This window comes from Meles meles, chromosome 10, assembly GCF_922984935.1.
Source record: "Meles meles chromosome 10, mMelMel3.1 paternal haplotype, whole genome shotgun sequence".
Classification (NCBI taxonomy): domain Eukaryota; kingdom Metazoa; phylum Chordata; class Mammalia; order Carnivora; family Mustelidae; genus Meles; species Meles meles.
Window position 1 is genome coordinate 18315261 of NC_060075.1, and position 21002 is coordinate 18336262.

Below are 21002 nucleotides of genomic sequence, written 5' to 3' on the forward strand. Positions count from 1 at the left end.
GGCCTTTCTTCTTAAAAAAGAGTGAAACCATAAATAAAATCTTAAAAAAAAAAAAAAGGTGCCTGGGTGGCTCGGTGGGATAAGCTTCTGCCCTCAGCTCAGGTCATGATCTCAGGGTCCTGAGATCGAGTCCCGCATCGGGCTCTCTGCTCAGGAGGGAGCCTGCTTCTCCCCACTTCTCTCTCTCTCTGCCTACTTGTGATCTCTCTCTGTCAAGTTAATAAATAAAATCTTAAAAAAAAAAGAAGAGTGAAACCCATACTCAATCCGAAATACAGATTTTGCTATGCCACCATCTTTATTAAACCAGATATAACTCTTATTTGTAATCAATACGGTGCATAAAAAATAAGCAAGGCAGAGACATTTGGAGGAATTCCATTTATTGTGGATGCATTTTCACAATATATATTTATTGCAGCGATCAATTATCAGTGAAAAATATCAAGTGTTTATAAAATTTTTAGGAATGGCAGATTCACAGAACATGCTAGTCACCTTGCAGTCTTACCTCTTAAAGATAACAAAGAGAATTGTAATCAAACAAGTAAACAAGGAATTTATTTTTCAAAAGATTAAATCCAAACTGAACAAAATTCTACCCTAAAACTTATTCCATTTGATATTGGAATAAAAGTCAGGATCGATATAGTCTCTTCTCAACTTTAGACTTTCTAGGAAAAAAAAAAATAATAGTGATCAGGAGAAACTCTTATTCAAAAGTACAACAAAGCAACATTACTCCACCATGGGCCTTAATTCAAACTTTGATCCATTTCACTCCAATTACTGGAGTGAATGCTAAAATCAGGAACTATGTGCGAATTCTAGTTCACTTTATCATAGACTCATGTCTACTCTGTCATGGATAGATGACCAGTGCAGTCTTGGTGGCTTTCCTTCCTTTGGTCCAGGTGTGCTAAAGCTAGAGGATTCAACAATTCTTTACTGATTTATGAGGAAAATAGACTTCAGAAGGCAGTGGTCACTCTGCATGCCAGTCTTGCCCTGGCTAGTTCTTCCAGGGCAATACTGTAGATTAGAAAAGAGTCATCTGAGAGTCTCCCTTAATGCGGTAGGAATTGAGACTAAGACAATTTTGGTTAAGTCAAATGAGGTATAAGTTTATAGAATTACATTACATGTATATTTCTATGCTAGAACGTACTGCAAGACACTGGAAGACTCTTTTATCATCGATTGTGGAGAATAGATGAGCACTTATAAGCTAAAATAAGACGTGATATCTAGATTGTGTGTGCAAAATGTAAAAATGACAAGTTGATAGACTCTTGGGGAAAAAGGTAGGACTAAGTTACACATTTTTTTGGAAAATTCAACATGTTGTCAGCTACAAGTACCAATGACTAATAAAAGTAGAAAAGTTTAACTTAAGATATGTTTCAGTCTATTAAGAATGGAAATACTGTCATGACTCCTAAATACTGGCTTTTGCTCCCTTTTCTTCTGCTTCCAAACGTTAGCCAAAGTTGGTCTTAGTATACCCACACGTGGAATTCCAATCTGTACAATTTTGTGACAAAAATCCTTGTCTTCAAATTTTAGAGAAGGAAGAGACCTCATTTATCATCTAAGGCAACCTACTGTGGACTTGATTTTAAGAAGAGAATAAAGTTCTGAGCAAGCTTTGTGTTTGACCTAGATGGTAGCTTTAGGACAAAGATTGTTTTTAATTATAAACTAAATACTATGTTTTATAGAAAATGTCAACTAATTTTGACACTTCTCTCTTTCTTCTTACAGGTTATCGGGCATTGGAAACATATCAATACCTATTCTGCCATGTATCTATTGGCAAATATGAAATATTAATATAATATTGTGATTTTTAATTTTTAAAAAGCTGTGATATTGGCTAGTTACAAGGACATATTGCTAAATATAATAGTCTAGCACATAAAAAAGCTTTCTACCATTAGTGTGTTTGTATACGTGTATGCACATACATACATGATCGGGTCATCTAAAATGTGGTTCGCTATCACTACCAAAGAAATCCACAAAGCAACCAACCTAAAGAATCAGTACCAATGTCACCTAACATCATTATCCAATTTAGATACTCATCAGCATGAAAAAAGCAATACCTTAACAGTACATCTTTTTTTTTTAAAGACAATCATTATTGCAGTATCTCAAATCTGAAATGGGTTACTTTCAGAAAGTGTTACAATTGCCTAGAGTAAGATAATTTCTTCCATGCTTTATGCTAAAGTGCAGAAACAACATGACTTCTGTATTTAAAATAAAAACCAAACCAAACCGAACCACTAGGGTTTGTTTTTCTGGACACTGCACACATTTCTCAGGCAATTTTCAACGTGATGCTCCTTTAGCTGACTTCCGGTGTGGCTGGTGTCACTGCTCAGACAGAGTTAGGCTGATCAGTAGGCAAGTCTCTATTTCACAGCATGGGTTTCTTTAGAAACAGGCTCCTGTGCAAAGGCAGTACTTTTACCATGAACATTTCTAGACTGTGATTATTAAATATAGTGATAATATACATGGGTTTACTGGGATAATGAAAAATAAAACAAGAGGAAATGAACTCAATTTAGTAAATCAACATAAATATAAAACAGAGCAAACTAGCCCTCTCCAACTGAGCTGGTCCAGCATCTTGAGCGGCTACTTTGGGTTCTTTCTTGAACTCTCTCAAACCTGCTAAGAGAAGAGAGCTTTAAATCCACAGGTCATGGCATTTTAGCCAGATGTTTTGTGTCATAAGAAGAAAAAAAAATAATTGAAATACGGCAGGAATAAATATTTAAGAAAGGGAGGATTATTGTTGGTGTTCTATCCAAATATGCTACTCATCTTCTCTTCTGCTGATTTTTCCCCTTCCTTTCCTTTCCTTTTCCCTCTTTCTTTCTCTCTTTCCCTTCCTCCCTTCCTTCCTTTCTTTCCTCCCTTCCTTCTTTCTTTTCTCTCTCTCTCTTTGTTTCTTTCTTCTTTATATTCCCTCTTCCCCATCTTGGTCTTTAGCCTTGCTTGTGGTGTTCATAGTCAAGGAACATATAAAAAACAAAAAATGAAAAACAAAACAAAACAAAAAACCTCCACTCGAAGGGCCAGGAGTTCATAGTGTGCTTTCCGAAACAGGCACACATGGTGAGTGGCTCAGTCTTGGCCACATCAAGGACAATGACGAAATGGAATGTGCTTATCTTTAGTTTTATCCTATTTTTTTGTTTGTTTGTTTAATTTCTTCCATCCTATTCTTACACCCTGACCCTTGAAACTTATCTGGCCCACACTCTTATTTGTATACCATTTCTTCAACTAGTTGCTAGAATTCCTTACTGACGTATTCACAAGCCTTAGTGTTGTGAATCTGCACTTCCGAGGAACGATGGCCTGACGTGTAGTGAGTCTGACATCTTGGAGCGGAGGAGCTGCCTGCTTTGCTACCTTGTAAACTCAGTTCTGGGCCTCATGGTTATTATTATTATTACTGTACAGAGAGTTCTGTGGTATGACCGAGGATGAGGGGGTGGTACTTGTGAAGACTCACCCTGTCACCTTCCCGCCTTGTACCACCACACCGCCCAGTTCCAAGGAGTACCAATCATGTGGCGATGAACATGAGTGGTGTTCTCTGGAGTATTACCATTCCGGATCGTCTCTGTACTCCATTTCCCAGAACCCTGGCTCAGAGGAATGTTTTTGAGAGGCTCCATGAAACCTGTGCGGACGGGCTACGACAGCTGGCACCCTCCACTCAGAAAGCAGACTATATACACATTTGACTGCCATTTTCAAGATGTCGGAGATGGATGCTAGAGGGGCCATGATGGCTTAGGCCAACAAAAGTTCATTCTTTGTCTTAAAAAAGAAATCAATAAACAATCCCCTTACCCCTCCTCCACCAGGAGAAAATTGTGCAAGGAACTTTCAAGATTTCTATTTTCTGCTAACTATGCAATCCTCCAAAGAAAGCAGCAAGCACAGTGGTTAAGCTAAGACCAGACGGCCCGAGTTTGGATGCAGGCTTTGCTAACTTATTGTTGGTTGTTGGGGAAAGTTCATCTCCCTATGCTTTGTTTCCCTCAGCTCTAAACAAGGGTGATAATAAGACCACTTCACAGGGTGGTTAGAAGGTCAAAGGAGATAATGTGGCTTAAGAAGGTAGAACGGTTCCTTGCATAGGGCGGATATAGTGGTTTGTAGTGGTGATAATTATTACCAGGTACTTTTAATATATTTAGAAAAGTTATTTTAAAATCACCTTAAATAGAGAGACTGGGCCAGTGGATTTTGCTGGAATGTAGAGCAATCAGTAACTAACCAAGACGGAAGAGCACATTAGGCAGCTGCGCCAGACTGAGGAACATGTCGAAGGAGGAAAGGGCAAGTGATTCCCTCACTTCACGGACCTGTAGAGACCCTCTGGTTCCTTTGAGGGGTTCCCCAGCCCCGGGTTTGCTCGAAAAGTGCTTCTAAATCGACCTGTAAGCATACTGTTCTAGTCTTGCTTATGGTCGCTCTCTGATATCTCTCTCTTCAATTTTCCCTCTGTTAAAGGAAAAAACTGGGCTTATTGCTTGAAGTGGGGAAGGGCTACAATCAGAAGTTGAATTAGCTCCCTGGACAACAGGCAGTCCTATTTTCAGTTGAAGTATCATTTAGATATTGTCTAGAGCCTCCTTTATGACGAATGAGCATACCCGTTGACGGGAAGACCAAAAAAAGACAAATCCAAGTGCTCTCAGCCTTTAGTTTTCTCAGGGCAGCAAGTTTTGCCTGATTTTTAAATATTATTTTAATTTTTTGCCATAGAAACCTTGGGTCTGAGGCTCTTGGTAATGTAATGGGTCCAGAAAGCAGCTTTGGAGCCACTCAGGGAGACAGATGTTTTTCCCTAGGTGATCTTCAAATGGCTGCAGTACCAAGCCTAGACCGTGTAAGGAAGTATAGAGCGTGCTTATTTATACCATATGACCTCTGTTGTTAACACTCCTATGGTGCTTCTAGAATGTCTTATTGCGAACCACTCCATGGGTCCGGACTATTTATGTTGCATGGCTGACAAGCTGATGATGCGGCAGGCTCTGTGAGCTTTACCTCTCACTGTACCACAAGTAAGTTTTTAGAAGCCGATGGTCACCTAGACAAGGCTCCGTAATCAGCAATATTTCTCATGTGACCCTGGGACATCATACTGCAGGATACAGCAGGAAAAGAATCTATGAAAAGCAAATCTTCCCAGGAGATTACCTTAGTGGGAGAAGTGACCTTATCCACAGATTGCTTTTCCCAGAGGTTCCGCTTGCCAGATACGTCTCCTGGCCTCAAATCCTAATGACGAAAAAGAAGAAGTTGATAGGTGCCCATTTATATTTTCTGGCCAGCTCTAAATAAATCCCTACTTCTGTTGTTTGTTTGAATTAATTTCTTATTTAATATACTTTATCCTGGTGATTCAAAATGAATGGAATCAAAAGGATCAAAAGGATCATTAGCCACTGTTTGTTTTTATATAGACCTTGGTCTATGTTATGATAGGAGAATGGGCTGGAATGATCCAGCAGGTAGTTCCTGTCCTCCACCGAGAGCTTCCTGTTTATTGATCAGTAGAATTGGAATATAAGCATATTTAAAGTAATGCAGCCTATTTTCAACTTTTCATGCTCTTAGAAGTGAATAGAATGTACGTTAGTTTTAACTCTTTTGGGGTTGGATAAGCAGGTCACCTCTTGCAGATCAGCCTTCTTTCAGCATTCTGGAGGATTCCCTCCACCCTTAGGACTTCAGTGCAGACAGGCCTGACTTCCAAATGCCAACACTCCCATTTCTTGGCCTGGGGTATTTCTCTGGGCACCGATGTCCACTCTGCCCACCCAGGAGGCAGCCTGGAAGTTCGGAGAGTTAACACCCCCAGGGGCAGTCCTCAATCCCTCACCGGTGAGATTTGGTGCAAGAGTATTTCTCAGGCTCACGCACGCCTCAGGGGGGAAACCTGGGAAGCGTGTGTTCTCTGGTGGTTCCAGAGTGCCTCAGTGGGATTAAGTTTTGATAACCCATGCGGTGACTTTAAATACCATTACTGGCTTCCTTCTTTGTCCTGACTCACTTCCTGTAGTGTTTTCTTTGCTTCCCAAGTAAAGTACTTGCACTCGAATTACTATCTTAGAGTCTGGCCCTGAGCAGCTCAAACTGAGATGCTTTTCTAATTGCACTTTCGTCAGACTAAAATCATGTTGTTTCCTGAGGAGCAAGTGGGCGATTCGGAAGGACAGCAGAACAGGCTAGCCCACAAAACGAAACATGTGCCACAGGGTGTACCCGTAAGAGAAGCTGAGTTGATGACATGTATGAGAGCATGCGGAAATCTTGGGAAGAAAACACTGAAATCATGATCGGTAACAGTTACATAGCTTTGATTCATTATTTACTACCTCAGAATGAATCCGGTTTGGAAGGGGATCCAAATTTCCGTTTCCATGTACTTTTCTTCCAGCATTTGCTTATACTAGTACTTGGCAAAGGTGGTTTGTAGAAAATAAATGTGTTTTAACTGAAATAGTAATGTTTATTTTGGCAAAACCTTTTCTCATTAGGAAGGCAAAGCTAATAACGATTGCGTTTATCCACAGACACTGGTCTAAATGGACACAGTTTTGATAGATACTATTGAAATCTTGACACTGAAAATTCACTGGGTCAATGGTACCAAGTGAAGCATTTCAGATTTACCTTAATCTTACTGAGTTTCTAGATTTCCGGTGTGGCCTGGATTCCTGGTGTTGCATTAGAGAGTCACACCTATTTAACTTGGAGCCAGTAAGCAACACATCAGGTTGTTTTGAAGAATTCCACTACATTTGCCAATGTGGGTAGAAGCTGCCAAATTGTCTGGACGACTGTTTTAAAATTTGGGAAACTATAATTAGGAACATACGAATGGAAGCTCTGGAAAGTGGCTATTATTACTTTATTTATTTGATTCACATAAAACAATTATTATTCTTTCACAGGAATGTTCTTTTACTGAAGAAAGTGAATTGTAGTTCCCTTAAGTCCTGCCTATTAACCTTTTGAGAGCACTTGCAGAGTTTAAAGAGTCCATCTCAAGAAAATATGAACATCCAGGTGGTAAGCTGGCATTTTAAATCAAAGGGGAAATAGAAATGCAATTACCTGGCCAGACTACATTTTAGAGAAAGACCCACTCCAGAAGAAGAGGGAGAAATGAAGGCAGGAGAAGCAGGTTTCCAGTCAACCAGAGATCAGAGAATGAAGAAGAGAATTCAGCTGAGAAAGACATTGTTGGGACTTTTTAAACAAAAAGAAAGACAAATTAGCACTTAAATTGCTGTATATAACATGCAGGTTAGACACAAAGAACAGTCAAACCACATAAAGCAGACATACTCAGAACTGAATTCTAGTTATAAAGGTACACCAAAATCCTATAAATCCTGCCCACAAATAGCAGGAGATGTCCCAGTAAAGAATTAGGTATAGATCAGTGTTTAATTCTGAGTAAGTTAATTTTCAGAGACCCTAAAAGATACTGGTTTGAAAAACTACTTTGAACACCTTTGATTTTTAGCATATATGAAAATTACTATGTAATCTGTGGTAAAGGGTGGTTTTCCTCTTCAGGGAGTTGTAGGACAGAACTCTAATCCTGTGGATTGCTCCTTCTCTGCTTGGCTTCATTGAGTGAGGACCATTTTGGTGAAAGAATTTTCCTCTGATTTTTCCCCCTTAGTGGACACATGCCGCACACTTGCCAAAACAAACCCAGGCTTTCCCCTCCACCCGTGTATACCAAGGACTATAAAAAAGGAGCTGAGGATAAATCACCTCTGATCCCAAATCAGAAGGCCCCTTTGGGGGTCTCCCATTGGCTGCTGTCTTTAGGTAATCCTCTAACATCCTGGGCTCAGGCTCAGAGTCCCAAGGGTGTCAAACTTAGATGCCTGCACAAAGGGCCAGGTTAGAAACACAAATGCCCAAAGAGACCTGGTATAAGAAACTTAAAAAAAAAAAAAGTTGGGGCACCTGAGTGGCTCAGTGGGTTAAAGCCTCTGCCTTCAGCTCAGGTCATGATCTTAGGGTCCTAGGATAGAGCCCCACATCAGGCTCTCTGCTCAGCGGGGAGCCTCCTTTCTCTTTCTCTCTGCCTACTTGTGATCTCTGTCAAATAAATAAATAAACTCTTTTTTTTTTTAAAAGAGGGAATCAACAAACTCAAGACTGTATACCTCTGTACCTCAATACTGTGTTCAAATTACAATTTTAAAAAGGGAAATGAAGCACAGTGGCCCAAACTACACAGATCTTAGTCCACCAGTGTGAGGCACCCTGGATAAAACCTGAATAAGATCCTTGCTTGACCTGTCTATGCTGTCCTCCCAGACTTAATGTTTTTCCTGACAAGTTTTATGCATCTGCAGGATCCTCCTACCCCTTTCTGCATTTCAGAAATTTCATCTCTTTTCTGCTAGATCCACAGTGTCTCTGAGTTACCTTCTTGCCCTTGCTGGGCTCCAAGTCATGTCCTCTCCCAAAGAGACTGCCATGTTTTTTATTCAGACTTCAACATGGCATTGGGTGACTACACCTGGGATGTGCACAAAGCTTAAATCTGCTTACCAAGCATATTCAAGCAAGCTGTTATTGACAACAAATTACATTTGTTTTTTCCAGTCTGACCTTTATCTAGGAAGCCACACTAGTCTACCAAATCCAATGGGACATGGGAAAAAATAGATCACCCCAGTCTATACTAACGGATGCATTTCCTTCCTTTCCTCTCCATCCTCTAGGAGATGGTCTAGCAAATTGCTTACTAAATCACAGGTAACGGGCGCCTGGGTGGCTCAGTGGGTTGAGCTGCTGCCTTCGGCTCAGGTCATGATCTCAGGGTCCTGGGATCGAGTCCCGCATCGGGCTCTCTGCTCAGCAGGGAGCCTGCTTCCCTCTCTCTCTCTCTGCCTGCCTCTCTACTTGTGATCTCTCTCTGTCAAATAAATAAATAAAATCTTTAAAAAAAAATCACAGGTAAGGCAGGCAATGGTTTTGTAATGTCCCTGTAATACCTTTTGGTCCTTCCAGAAAATCTGCAGTTATTATACCTGTTGTAGTAATTACTAAGTTAAATCTCTTAACCCTCCCATTAGGACAACATGGATGAAGATAACTTATCAGTTATTGTGCTGTTAAAAGAGTAAGGGTCAAGTCCTACACCAAATACAGGGGTATAGTATGGTTTAGAAATGAATGAGATCGCAAATTGTAAATGTGAAAAAGTAACCATCTCGTCTAGTGATGTGCTATACTCATCAAAGAGGAAACATATACCTTTCTCTCTTTAGCCTTCCTATCTTGTGAGACCTTCAGTGGGTCTACGAACTTGCTCAATTAGTATCACATGTGTGTTTGTGGGGAGAGCGCCCTTCCATTTCACTGGGGTTTTAAAAGGGCCCCAAATTCAGAGAAGTTAATAATCACTCATCTGCACACACAAAACTTATATAAGTTACCATTTAAAAAAGTAATTCCTACTCTTTATGTCACCTTTGGTGCTGGGGAAATTTGAGGCACTAAAGAGAATATACCTTTTGGGTATGATCCCTTGCCTAAACTGTCTCCAGTTACAGACCCCTCTTTCCGTATCTACTTGGATGGGGGAAAGATTTTTTTTTTCCAATATATTGACTTTTCAGTTTTAACTTGGGTTTACATTTAGTTTTATACCTCCCGTGAGCCCTAGTGCAAACAATCTTAGGCTTAATATTACTTGATTATAAGGAGTTGTACCCACGAAACGTATGGAAATATTTCCATTTTTTCTTTTTAAGTTGGAAAAGTGATAAACTTTACTGACTACTTTGGAGATTAAATGTGGAGCCAATGGATGCAATTAAATGCTCAACAATGCAGAGGCCAGTGATTGAGACGGCTTTTCTTCTACCTCTGGTTTGGAGTGGTTATACCAATAGAGGCTCTGCTCCCTTGGGCACCAACAAAGGTATAAGAGCAACTTAACAGAGAAAGCCCACTAATATATAGTAGGGAGCTTAATAAGGTTTTTTGGTTATAATGATAAATGCAAGGCAATGATCACAGGCATTCAATGAAAAATTTAAAAGAACATTTTTATAGCAAGGTAGCCACACTTAATAAGAAAATGTTAGACTTCCAAAAATAACATTCATAACCAGTTTTTATAGTTTCCAGTTTTACTGCCTGTTTTTTTTTTAATGGCTTTCCTTTGGAGGTGTTGACAATAAAATTATAGCAATTATTTCAACAACTGCCCAATAACTGTATTTTTGTGTTAAGTTACAGAAATTAGGCAAATTAGAAAATATGGGTTCAAAATAGCCAACATACACATTCTTTTGGGAATAACTCTAGGAGTGCCCTTGACTGAGAAGTGGCCAAGATAATTTGCCATTTTCACTTTCAAATTCCTAACTGCGATTTATAGAATGGAAGCTAAGCCAACACACCAGTGAAGAGTGTAAACTGTGGATGCTTCAAGCTCTGGCTAGGTGCCCTGCTCAGGGTGTCAAGGTGACTGTGGCATTCTACCATCTGCGTTGGACCGCTCTCTCTAATTCTGAGCCTCTCCTCGTTTGTTGTTTGGGGTGACAGCAAAGCATAGAAGCACCCGTCTTTCCAGGCAAACAGACCTTCTGCTGCTGGAAACCGAGAGATCAAAACACTTCGGAAAAACCCAGAGCTACTTACAGACGGTTTGGGAGCGGGTGACTTATTTCCATCTGGGGTTTTGGTTAGCCATTCATTGATGCGGCTGGACACCCCCACCTTCAAGCCAGCAGTCTCCTACAAAGTCAATAATCCAATATTACAGAAAAAAAAATAAACCTTACTTGGAAAAAAAAAACTTCAAAGTAACCTCAAAATACTACTAGGTTTTCCTTCACATAACCATTATGTGACACTAATCAATTATTGATCTCTATCTTTAATATTTTGAGCAAAATAAATCTTAAACTTGATATTTAAAGACAATGTTATCTGGTTTTCTTTTCCTGGCGCCTCACCCCACCCCCACCCCGGGGTTGACGATTAATTTCAGGCACTTCATTTAGAATACTGTGGTCAGAGCACAGGACACAGCCTAGCCTCCTGAACACATCGTCTCTGAGACAATTAACATCTTCTTCACTGCTTTTATAATTAACTAGTGTGATTCCTTTCAAAAAGAAAAAAAAAAAATCCAGTCTCTCAAATTAAAAGACCCACATTGTCTACTGACCTTATTCGGTGTGCCCGACACAGTGGGGGATGAAAACACATTCCCCTTCTCCCACATGCTCTTGATGTTGCGGACACCTTCAGCAGGAACGGGAAGATCTGAGGCCGCTGGCTTCAGAGGTTTGGCGGTTTTTGTTCCCTGAAAATTCGTTGTGATAGTAAAAAAAAAAAAAAAAAAAAAATCACCTTCTCCAAAAATTCTGTTGTGGAACTACATTCTGATGACACATATGCCTCAAATAAACCATAAGACCTATGTCAGAGGGTCTTCCAAAAATGCAATGATGCCTTTTCCTGGGACACCACTGATTGCGAAGGTGGTATTTCACGTCGTTCCTTCAACAGGTAAGGGCTGCGTGTGTGTGCAGGGCACTGTGGTAGGCTCTGGGGATACAGAGCTGCTCAAGACAGTCTGCTTTGTGAACAAAAGTAACTAGTTACACAGTATTTATTTCACGATGTGGAAAGTGCTATGAAAGAGAAATGTAATGTGTAAAGCACGCCCAGAGGGCAGCCATGACGGGAGTAAGTTCAGGGCAGCAAATTGGCCCCTCTGAAGAAGTGACATTTAAATGGAGATGCTGCAGAAGGTTTGGAAGTGGCTATGTGAGGAGTGTCATTCCACGTAGAGGGAAGGGCATATACAAAAGACCGAAGACAGGGACATGTTGAAAAAAGGAGATCTGTGTATGGAGAATGTACCAGAAACAGGGAAGCACAGATGTAAAAATGGAAGGTGTGCACTCACAGTATGTTTGCAGCAGCAGTGATGGGCGTACCCAGAAGCCTGCAGTTTCTCTGGTGGTCCTGCTCTGTGGCCCGTGGCATGTGCTGCCAAGGTGGCCGGCCAGGGTGAGGGGTACGTACCATCAGTGGCCGGCACGTAAGAAAATCTCCCGGGACTCTGTAAGCTCTGAAGCCACAGTCTCGGCTTTGTTAATCCTATTACAGCTCTGATCAATTCAACCACGGAAAGTAACTATCTGCAATTTGTCTTATATTTTTCTGGACACTTAGTCTTGTGAAAAATCACCTCTTCAGTACTAGGACTTGATTATTCATTTGACAAATCATCCAGACCTCTCTCTTTCTTATTCCCTCTTATCATTTGTTTGTGAACTATTTTACAAGTATCTCTACTCTGCTGCACAGAGGAGAGGAGGAAAAGCAAACCAAACTGATCCCATTACTTTATAGCAGGTGTTCTGATATACATCAGAAGGGTAAAACCATTGACTAAAACTACAAAAGGAGAAAAAAACCACATCTTCTTCAATGCCCCTCTACCAAGTACTTTGGTACTTGGAAATACACTCTATTTCCAAATCGTGTAGACCTCCTTTTTGGGGAAAGGGGGTGGAAAAAAAGTTGGAACAGAAAGAAGCATAAAACTATGGTCTTTCAAGTACAACGATGATGATTAAACCTAGTCTATTACCTTTATATTAACTTATACTACTACTTTTATTTGATAATAAAAGTTTTTATAGATAAAAAAGGATTAAGCACAGTTGGAACTGTTTAAACTACATATGGAAACACATTTTAAAAATAATTAAGGATATTGAAGATATACTTATACCCATACAAGTAATATAGTTCAATACCAAGGAGCCCATTCATTAAATGAGTAACAGCTTCATTAAAGAATATTCTGGCTGTGGGGCACCTGGGTGGCTCAGTGGGTTAAGCCTCTGCCTTCAGCTCAGGTCATGATCCCAGGGTCCTGGGGTCGAGCCCCGCATCGGGCTCTCTGCTCAGCAGGGAGCCTGCTTCCCCCCTCTCTCTGGCTGCCTCTGCCTACTTGTGATCTCTCTCTGTCTGTCAAATAAATAAATAAAGTCTTAAAAAAAAGGAATATTCCAGCTGAAAGTAGAAAACAATAATTTATTTAAAATCTTCTATAATTTATCTTTATCACTGCTCTTTTTTGTAACTAGTTTGCAGTATAATGAAGCATCACTAATATTCCAACACAGTAATGTGGTTACTGGACCTGATTACTGTCCTAGGCCTCTATGATCGTCCACCCACACAGTCTGTCTCTGCCCACGACATTGAGGCCACCTCACCTCGATTGCACTGGTGTACTGCTCCAGTCTGCTGTCAATCTTGGAGACGACTGCTGCTTGATGAGTTGATTTGACGCCACTGTTACGGGAATAAACACACACACATACACACATAAAAATACAAGAGAGAATCTTTCCATATGTACAACAGCTGATAATTCTCAACTGAATAATCAACCATATTTACCTTTTTTGCACAGACTTATTCAAAAATTCTGCTCGCTCTTCTATCTAGGAATTGAAAAAAAGAAAGACCCAGTTAATATTTGCAGCTTATGAACAATGTTTCTCAGCCCATGCCACTTGGGAAGTAAAAGCACCAGAGAGTGTATAGGGTAACAGTAATAATAAAACAACTTACGAGGTATTTGAGAGTGAGATTTGGAGGGGACAAATGGTAGACGATAGAGAAAGTGTGGAGAAATACAAAGTTCTGGAGGCAAATTAAAGACCAGACAGAAATGGAATAAAAATGCCTCTGAAACAATGTCACTCACTGGCAAAATAATTACATTTCAAGACAACAACCATTTTTTCCAAAAGCATATGCTGTGACCCTTTATGACATATTTATATGAGTACTGATATACCATGTTACTTGGTTAACAAAATTTTCCCACAGCGTTTTAACTATATATTTAGTGTGCAATAGGATCGAATAAGCAAGGTAACTAGGAACTGTGAACTCTTCACCTCCTGCTTAGTCTGGCTTCCTAACTGACAGCTGTCAAGCTGACGAATTTAATTGGCCTTGAACATGGAAGTTGGGGATGGGAGGAGATTGAGATCTAGGGGCATGGCTCCTCAGGGCTGAGGTCTCCCATGAAACCCCCATTAGCCCAAGTGGGAATGGCAGAAAAAAGCCCAGAAAAACTGATGGGTATATATGAAATGGTAGTCTTTAATAGAAACCCTTTTCTTTTTAAAGCTAGGAACTTCTGGGCGCTAAGGTGGCTCAGTGGGTTAAAGCCTCTGCTTTCAGCTTGGGTCATGATCCCAGGGACCCGGGATGGAGCCCTGCATTGGGCTCTCTGCTCAGCGGGGAGCCTGCTCCACCTCCCCTCTGCCTGCCTCTCTGCCTACTGGTGATCTCTGTCTGTCAAATAAATAAAATCTTAAAAAAAAAAAAAGCTAGGAACTTTCTTCTACTAAAACTAAAGCTACTAAATCAAACACGATATTTCACTGAAACTGTATCACTCAAATCAGATGTTCTATGTAAGTCAGCAAGTATCTGTTGACTCCTTTGGATCCCCAACATCGGGGAGAAATAGCCTCTGTCACTTATCACCTACCAAAATCAGCAAATACTAAAACCTCTGTAAATGACTGCCTGTGCCAAAGCACACACATGCCCAAGGGGTCCATTTTCTGCCCTGTTCAGGACAGCCAAGGACTCTACCAGACTTCAGACACTCCAGGCTGCTGTGGTTGAGTGTCCCCTAGAGTCTTCTGAGATGTTAGTGGCTCTTTCTGGCCTGGACTGTCCTGGGACTCGTGGACTTTTTAGTAAGCACAGTTAGGCTTTTTGGAAAAATGCTTCACTCCTAATATCAGTTGAGTGACATCTTTATAGATGTTAGTGGGGGCATTTCATTCTTTCCAATGATGTCTCACAATGATAAACACAAACTCATTAAAAATAAAACTTCATACAAAAAAGTGTTATCAGTATCCCTGAGTTTATGGGATGCAAAGTGTCTTAAATTTTTTTTTCTGATTTTAATATAACTTAGACGTGTACTTCTGGAGAAAAAGTTCCCAGCTGAATAAGGTGAAATACACTGAAACCATGCAATGCGCTGCCATTTTTAATATTATCTATTCATCCATCCATCCATCCATCCATCCATCCATCCATCCATCCATCCATCCTCCTAGCCAGCAAGTCAGCTAAACAACCAATAAATTACATATTAAGCACTCACTCTATAAAGTTGAACACTCAGCAGTGTGTAAGACAGTGTCCCATTTTTTAAGAAGAACACAATGACTGGGGGAGACTAGTAGAAACAAACAAATGAAATACTTCACACTCAATGACAGATACCATGGTAAAGAGAAGAAGAAAATGCGGCCTTGCGAGAAGTGAGTCTGTGGGGTCAGTAGTTTGGATTCTGAGCTGAGATTTTTAGTTTATAGTTTACACAGTTTCATCAATGAGTTTATGGACGTGAGGTTGGGGGGGGAGGAATGCACAAGTTACAGTGGACAGGAAATTTGGGACAGAGCATGGAGATGTGGGGAACACAGCCAGGGCAGGGGGGATGGAGGAATGAAACGTACAGGGGAAGGACAGAGGCATGAGGAGGGGGCGGCAGAGGTGAGACTTGGTTTTTGTAGCACTGCCAAGCATCCTTCCAACTCTGGGATGAGCTTGCTAACCTTGCCCACCCCATTAATTCAAATGATGGAGATTCTCCGACTCTGACATTTCCTTTTGTACCTATGACATCAAAAGCAGCTTGACTTCATTATCACATTTTGTCAGGTCTCACCTGCCCCTTATTGGGACATCCTTACCTTCATCTAGATAATGTAACAAGGTGTACTGAATTTATACACTAAACAAATTTCTGTAAAAGGACTTTAAGGAGAGCAGTCGGTTCTTCCGCAGACCAAGAGGTGGCAGTGTTGTCTCGATACAATTGAAGGGAAAGCCCGCAAGCTATTCATTTTAGAAGCTTGGCTCTCTCCTACTCTACACCCCTTCCACCACCGAAATATGAAAACAACAATAATAAAAACCCAATTTTAAATTTAATTCACTTAAAATTTGCTCTGTGCATGTTTTATGTAAGAAAAACCATTCACCGCTAACAAAATTTTAACTGTGAGAAACCAGGTTCAGAGTTTCCCAGACAAGGAATAGGAGTCATGAGAACTTAACAAAAGACATGAGTTGATAATACTTTGAGGTCAAATAGCAAATGTTTTCCCTCGCACTGGCATTCTACAATCTTAACTTATGACCACGTATAAAAGTCGCAGGGCCGAGAATATCAACAACTGTAGGAATTCAATCACAGAATATGAAACTGAACTCCAAAACCAGAGCCACAGCAAATTCTTCAAGGCACATACTATGGAAAAAAAGCAATAGACTGCTTGTGCCTGAAAGCATGTCTCTGTTATACAGGAATTAAACAGTTTTTGTTTCTTTTTAACATAAATAATTTGCTCACACATGCCTCTCTAGCAGAGGGAATAGATGAATGGCTTCCTAGGAACGCTGGATGAAACGGGAAGCCAGGAATCTGGCTGAGGAAAAGACCAGAGAAGTAAGTAAGTTGAATAATTTAGTAGAGAGGAGATATTTGGAGAAGGAAACGATGATGGGCTGTAGTTTCTCCTGAAAAGAACAGCAGTTAGAAGCTTAGATGACTATGGCTTTCTTCATGCTATCAAGACTGTTCAAAGAAAGTTTACTTGGGCTGTCAAGAAGGGTAGCAAGACAGAACACGGCTTTCTTTGATTATTGATGAGCCAGAAACACAAGGACCCAGACTGAGAACAGAACTCTGGTCACTGCATGGAGATAACCTGAATCGTGTGGGGTTTCTTATTTTTTGCTTTTGTGTTTTGCTTTGTTTGTTTTGTTGTTGCTGCTGCTGCCTTTCTGCTCTTTCTTCTACAGCAGGGTCTGTAAACTACGGCCCATGTGCCTATGGGCCTTACGCGGGCCATGGTTTTCACATAGCTCTCAAGTTAAGAATGAGTTTTATATTGTTAAACGACTTAAAAATCCAAAGAAGAATATTTGAGGACATAGGAAAACCATGAAATCCAAATTTCAGTGTGCAACCATAAACCTCACCCACTCCATAAAGCTGCTTTCTACTCATTGCGCTCTGCTCTGAGATGTCACTGCCTGGAAGTCTGCGGTCGGTTACCTGGTTATTCTTGGGATTCCCCTGGGCAGTTGACTATGGTAACGCCATGGGGGCAAAGACCTTGCTTTGTACTTCTCTCCTTCATAGTACATAGCACCTGTTAGGTATGTTATAAATATCAACTATGAAACAATAAAATCCCCCTGTGGCTTAGTTCCGATTCTCCTGGAAGCAGATCTTGAGAAGAGAGGGTTCGAGTATAAGGAGTTTATGTGGGAGGCATCAGACTATGATTGGGACCCAGATGATCATAAAGACTAAGCAGAGCTCCTTAAGGATCAAACATGCTGATTTTCCTGTGAAACAGGTAGTAACTGTAAAATGTAAGTAAGTGGCTTTTGTTCACTTTGGTGGGCCACATGAGATGACTTCACACACACAATTACAGACACACACATGTGTATATTTAAGCAGCTGGAGCCTGGCTATGATTCTCTACTGGTTTTGCCCATCGTCCACACTTTGTAGCCCTCACTAGTTTGATGGAAAATGAGGGAGAAATAAAAGTGTTAAAAGTGCCAATCTCTGAAGATTCGTTTATTCATTTATTCATTCAGCAAATATTTATTGACTATCTTCACTGTGCCAGGTGCTCAATAAATGTTCACTCTCAAAAAAACCCCCCACATATTTAAAAATAATGGCCTTTAGTATAAATAATAGTGCTTTCTTGCTTCTGTTCTCTTTTCTCTGCATGTCAACCCTTCCCTCATGTCCTTGACTGGGCTCCCTCCTGCTCATTCTCTCTTCTCTTGCCAGCACTTCCATCTTCCATCAGTTAGGAGCTATGCTCCTCGAAGGCAGTGCCGGGACCGAACGCATCCTGGCAAAGGATCCCCAAGTTACATTTCATCTCCTCCCATGATAACAGCTTTCAGATTTGACCAGGATCGTTTCCAGCCGCCCTACTTTTAATAATGACAAATTAAAAGTGAACAGCTAGTATGAAAAGTGGCTCAATCCTTTATAGTATAGTTGCCCACTTTATAAACTTTTAATGTTTCCATTTTCAACAGCTTGAAGGGATGAGGCATCTGGAGGGCATGGGTCACTGAAATCCAGAGATAATCGCCAAATGTCACTTGAATGCATACCAAAGCATCTAACGAACAACAGATACAAAGCTCTCTGCTTTATTTCTCTCCTCCCTACATGTTACAAAGAGGCGCTCTGAAAAGGCTGAAAGAAGGAGCACAAAGCTAAATGAAGCAAAGGCTTTGAGCGATGACTAAGTAAGGGGCTAAAATCCAGTTTTCATCACATTATAAAGGAGGTGTTACAAGAAGGCTTTCTGGGAATAAGAAATACCTTGAGAGATGAACCTTTAGGAGTGAAACACTTGAATGGCTTCTTGTCATCTGATAAGCTGTCTTCGGGCATCTTCTGACGTTTCTCAGCAGCTTCTGCCCGTCGCCTTTCAATCTCTTCCTTTAGCCTCCTCTTCTCTTCCTGAGGGAGAACGAACAAATAACAAGGACATCAGTATGAGCTTCAAGCCAGAAGGCAAGAGGGCTGGAGGGCAGAAAGCACTAGTCCCAGAGGAAAACAAGCTGGGTTCTGGACTGGATGTCACCCCTTCCTCAAGGGCAGTGGCTAGAGGTTAAGCCTGAGCTGGCAAGTCCAACTGCCCGACTCACACTCTGGCCACTTCCCAACTGTGTGACCTTGGTCACTTCACTTCTCTGCTCATGTACCTCAGTTTATCATCCGTGAAATGAGAATATGATAGCTGTCATGAGGCTAAATGAGAAAGCCCATGTAAAATGCCAGGTCTTGTGCTCAGCATGAAGCTGATCATTGTCATTACCATCTGGTCACGTCATTTAACACTGATCTTCCTTTTCTGTGTATGTAAAAGGAAGGTAAATGTCCCTTCTCCCACCTTGCTAGGAGAGTTGTGAAGACAAATGATATAACTGACGTGCAAAGTTATGTAAATCTAAGTTCTTATATTCACCAGATTATATGAGAGATAATTTTATGGTTGTCCCTGCCTCAACTGAGATTATTTTAGATGGTTGGACAAACCTGAAAATATGTAGACACTGCACCACAGAAGTCACAGATGTTCACAGTGTGTCTCAGTAACCCCTCTGTGCCTTCCTTCCTGGTCTACAATACTCTCCCCCATCTTCTCTGTCAGGCCAAACATTCGGAGCACTGATCAAGTCACACATCCTCTATGAATGATTGACTGAGAGATGTGTGTGTAGTCTTTTGTAGTTTTCAAACTATATGTTCTTAAGTAGAGACTGGATGTTCATCTGGCAGAACGATTCTCTGTGTTGTGGGCTGAATGTCTGTGGCCACCCCCATTCATATAATTAAAGTCCTAGCCCTCAAAGTGATGGTTTTAGGAGTTGAGGCCTTTGGAAGGTGAATAGATCATGAGAGTGAAGTCTTCCGGAATGGCACTAGTGCCCTGATGAAGGAGAACCTGGAGAGCTCTCTTCAGCCTTCTGCCAAGTGAGGGTGCAGTGGGAAGACTGCTATGAACTGAGAAGTGGGGTCTCACCAGGCACAGAATGTGTTGAAGCCTGGATCTTCAACTCCCCAACTTCCAGAACAGTGAGAAATAAACTGTTGTTTATAAGCCACCCAGTCTATGGGAATTTGTTATTGTGGCTTTGCTGACTAATGACTAATGACTGTTTGGTAGGAGGTTAGACCAAATCATCTCGTAGGTCCAATCCAATTCTAAGAATCAGTATTTCTCTTCTGCCTTCATTGATACTCTGCTCCTCTAAATAACAATGATAACAATAATTATAACTATCAGGCACCATGAACACAAAGACCTATTTAATCCTGGCATCAGTGCTAAGTAGACATTATTCCATAGGTAAAGAAAAGAAGTCTTAGCTGATCTTAGTTCAGTAATTGCCGAGGTCCCAGCTTGCAAGTGGCAAAGGATCCTGGCCCAGGTATGTTTGACTCAAAGGCACTATCATCCCAAGCACTTCCCAACCAAAGGCAACTGGCTCACTGAGAGCTGGAGTTGGAAGAGATCTTGGAATAATTTATCCAAACTTTCTGCAGCGGTCAGCCAATTTTCGTAGAGGACCCATGTCAGAAAGCCATTGGAAGTCTTTCTGCATAGTTCAAATGATGGAAGGTCACTATCTCCTAAGACCAAAGGGAACAGCTCTAAGCTGATTTGGAGAATTAAGGTCCAGTACTGATTCTATCACTTACTAGTCAAGTGACTCACAGAAGTCACTCAAATAATCTAATTCTCTTTTCTTGGTCTACAAAGTGAGGATGATAATACACCTCAGGATGAAAGGAAAGAATGTACCTTGTAAAGCTGTAGTTGGTTAAGTGCTTTCTCAGTGTCCAAACTTTGTTTTCTTGTATCTTTATCTGTTGTTTTTAGTTCTGTCTTAAAAGATGGAACACGTTCATCTGTTCATCATTCCTGGGCTCCTGCTATATGCCTGGCACTGTGTTGGCTCCTGGGTTTACAGTAACGGACAAAGCAGATACTGCTCCTGAGTGTGATGACCTCATTTCCTGACTCTTCCATTAAGAAAAGAAGAACTATTTAAAAAATCTCCCTATCAAAACTCTTCAAATATCAGAAAACAACTACCATGTGACTCCCGGTTCTTATAACTACTCTGCAGACCTCTTCATCTTTCTCTGCTTCCTGTTCTTTATTGAGAGACAATATAGGGGAATGGGTTAAGGCAAATGGGACCATGAGAAAATGACTAATCCACGTTGTGCCTCAGTTTCCTCATATGAAAAATGGGATAATAACACTACCCACATCAGA

General features: G+C 40.9%; 1 protein-coding gene across 8 annotated transcripts in view; it reads right to left on the minus strand.

The window, feature by feature from the left end:
* Positions 1-366: 366 nt before the first annotated feature.
* Positions 367-21002, minus strand: part of CALD1 (caldesmon 1) — a 185150-nt gene continuing 164514 nt past the window's right edge. For 6 of the 8 annotated variants that reach the window (XM_046020146.1, XM_046020141.1, XM_046020142.1 and 3 more), the window contains 7 exons: positions 18533-18673; positions 13519-13562; positions 13332-13410; positions 11261-11398; positions 10729-10824; positions 5239-5319; positions 367-2685 (listed from right to left, as the gene is read on the minus strand). In XM_046020146.1, coding sequence (XP_045876102.1) covers positions 2677-2685; positions 5239-5319; positions 10729-10824; positions 11261-11398; positions 13332-13410; positions 13519-13562; positions 18533-18673 — 588 coding nt within the window. In that variant the 3' untranslated portion in view covers positions 367-2676. Of the gene's footprint in view, positions 2686-5238; positions 5320-10728; positions 10825-11260; positions 11399-13331; positions 13413-13518; positions 13563-18532; positions 18674-21002 lie in introns of those variants that run through there. The other 2 variants (XM_046020145.1, XM_046020147.1) reach the window with 2 other exon arrangements.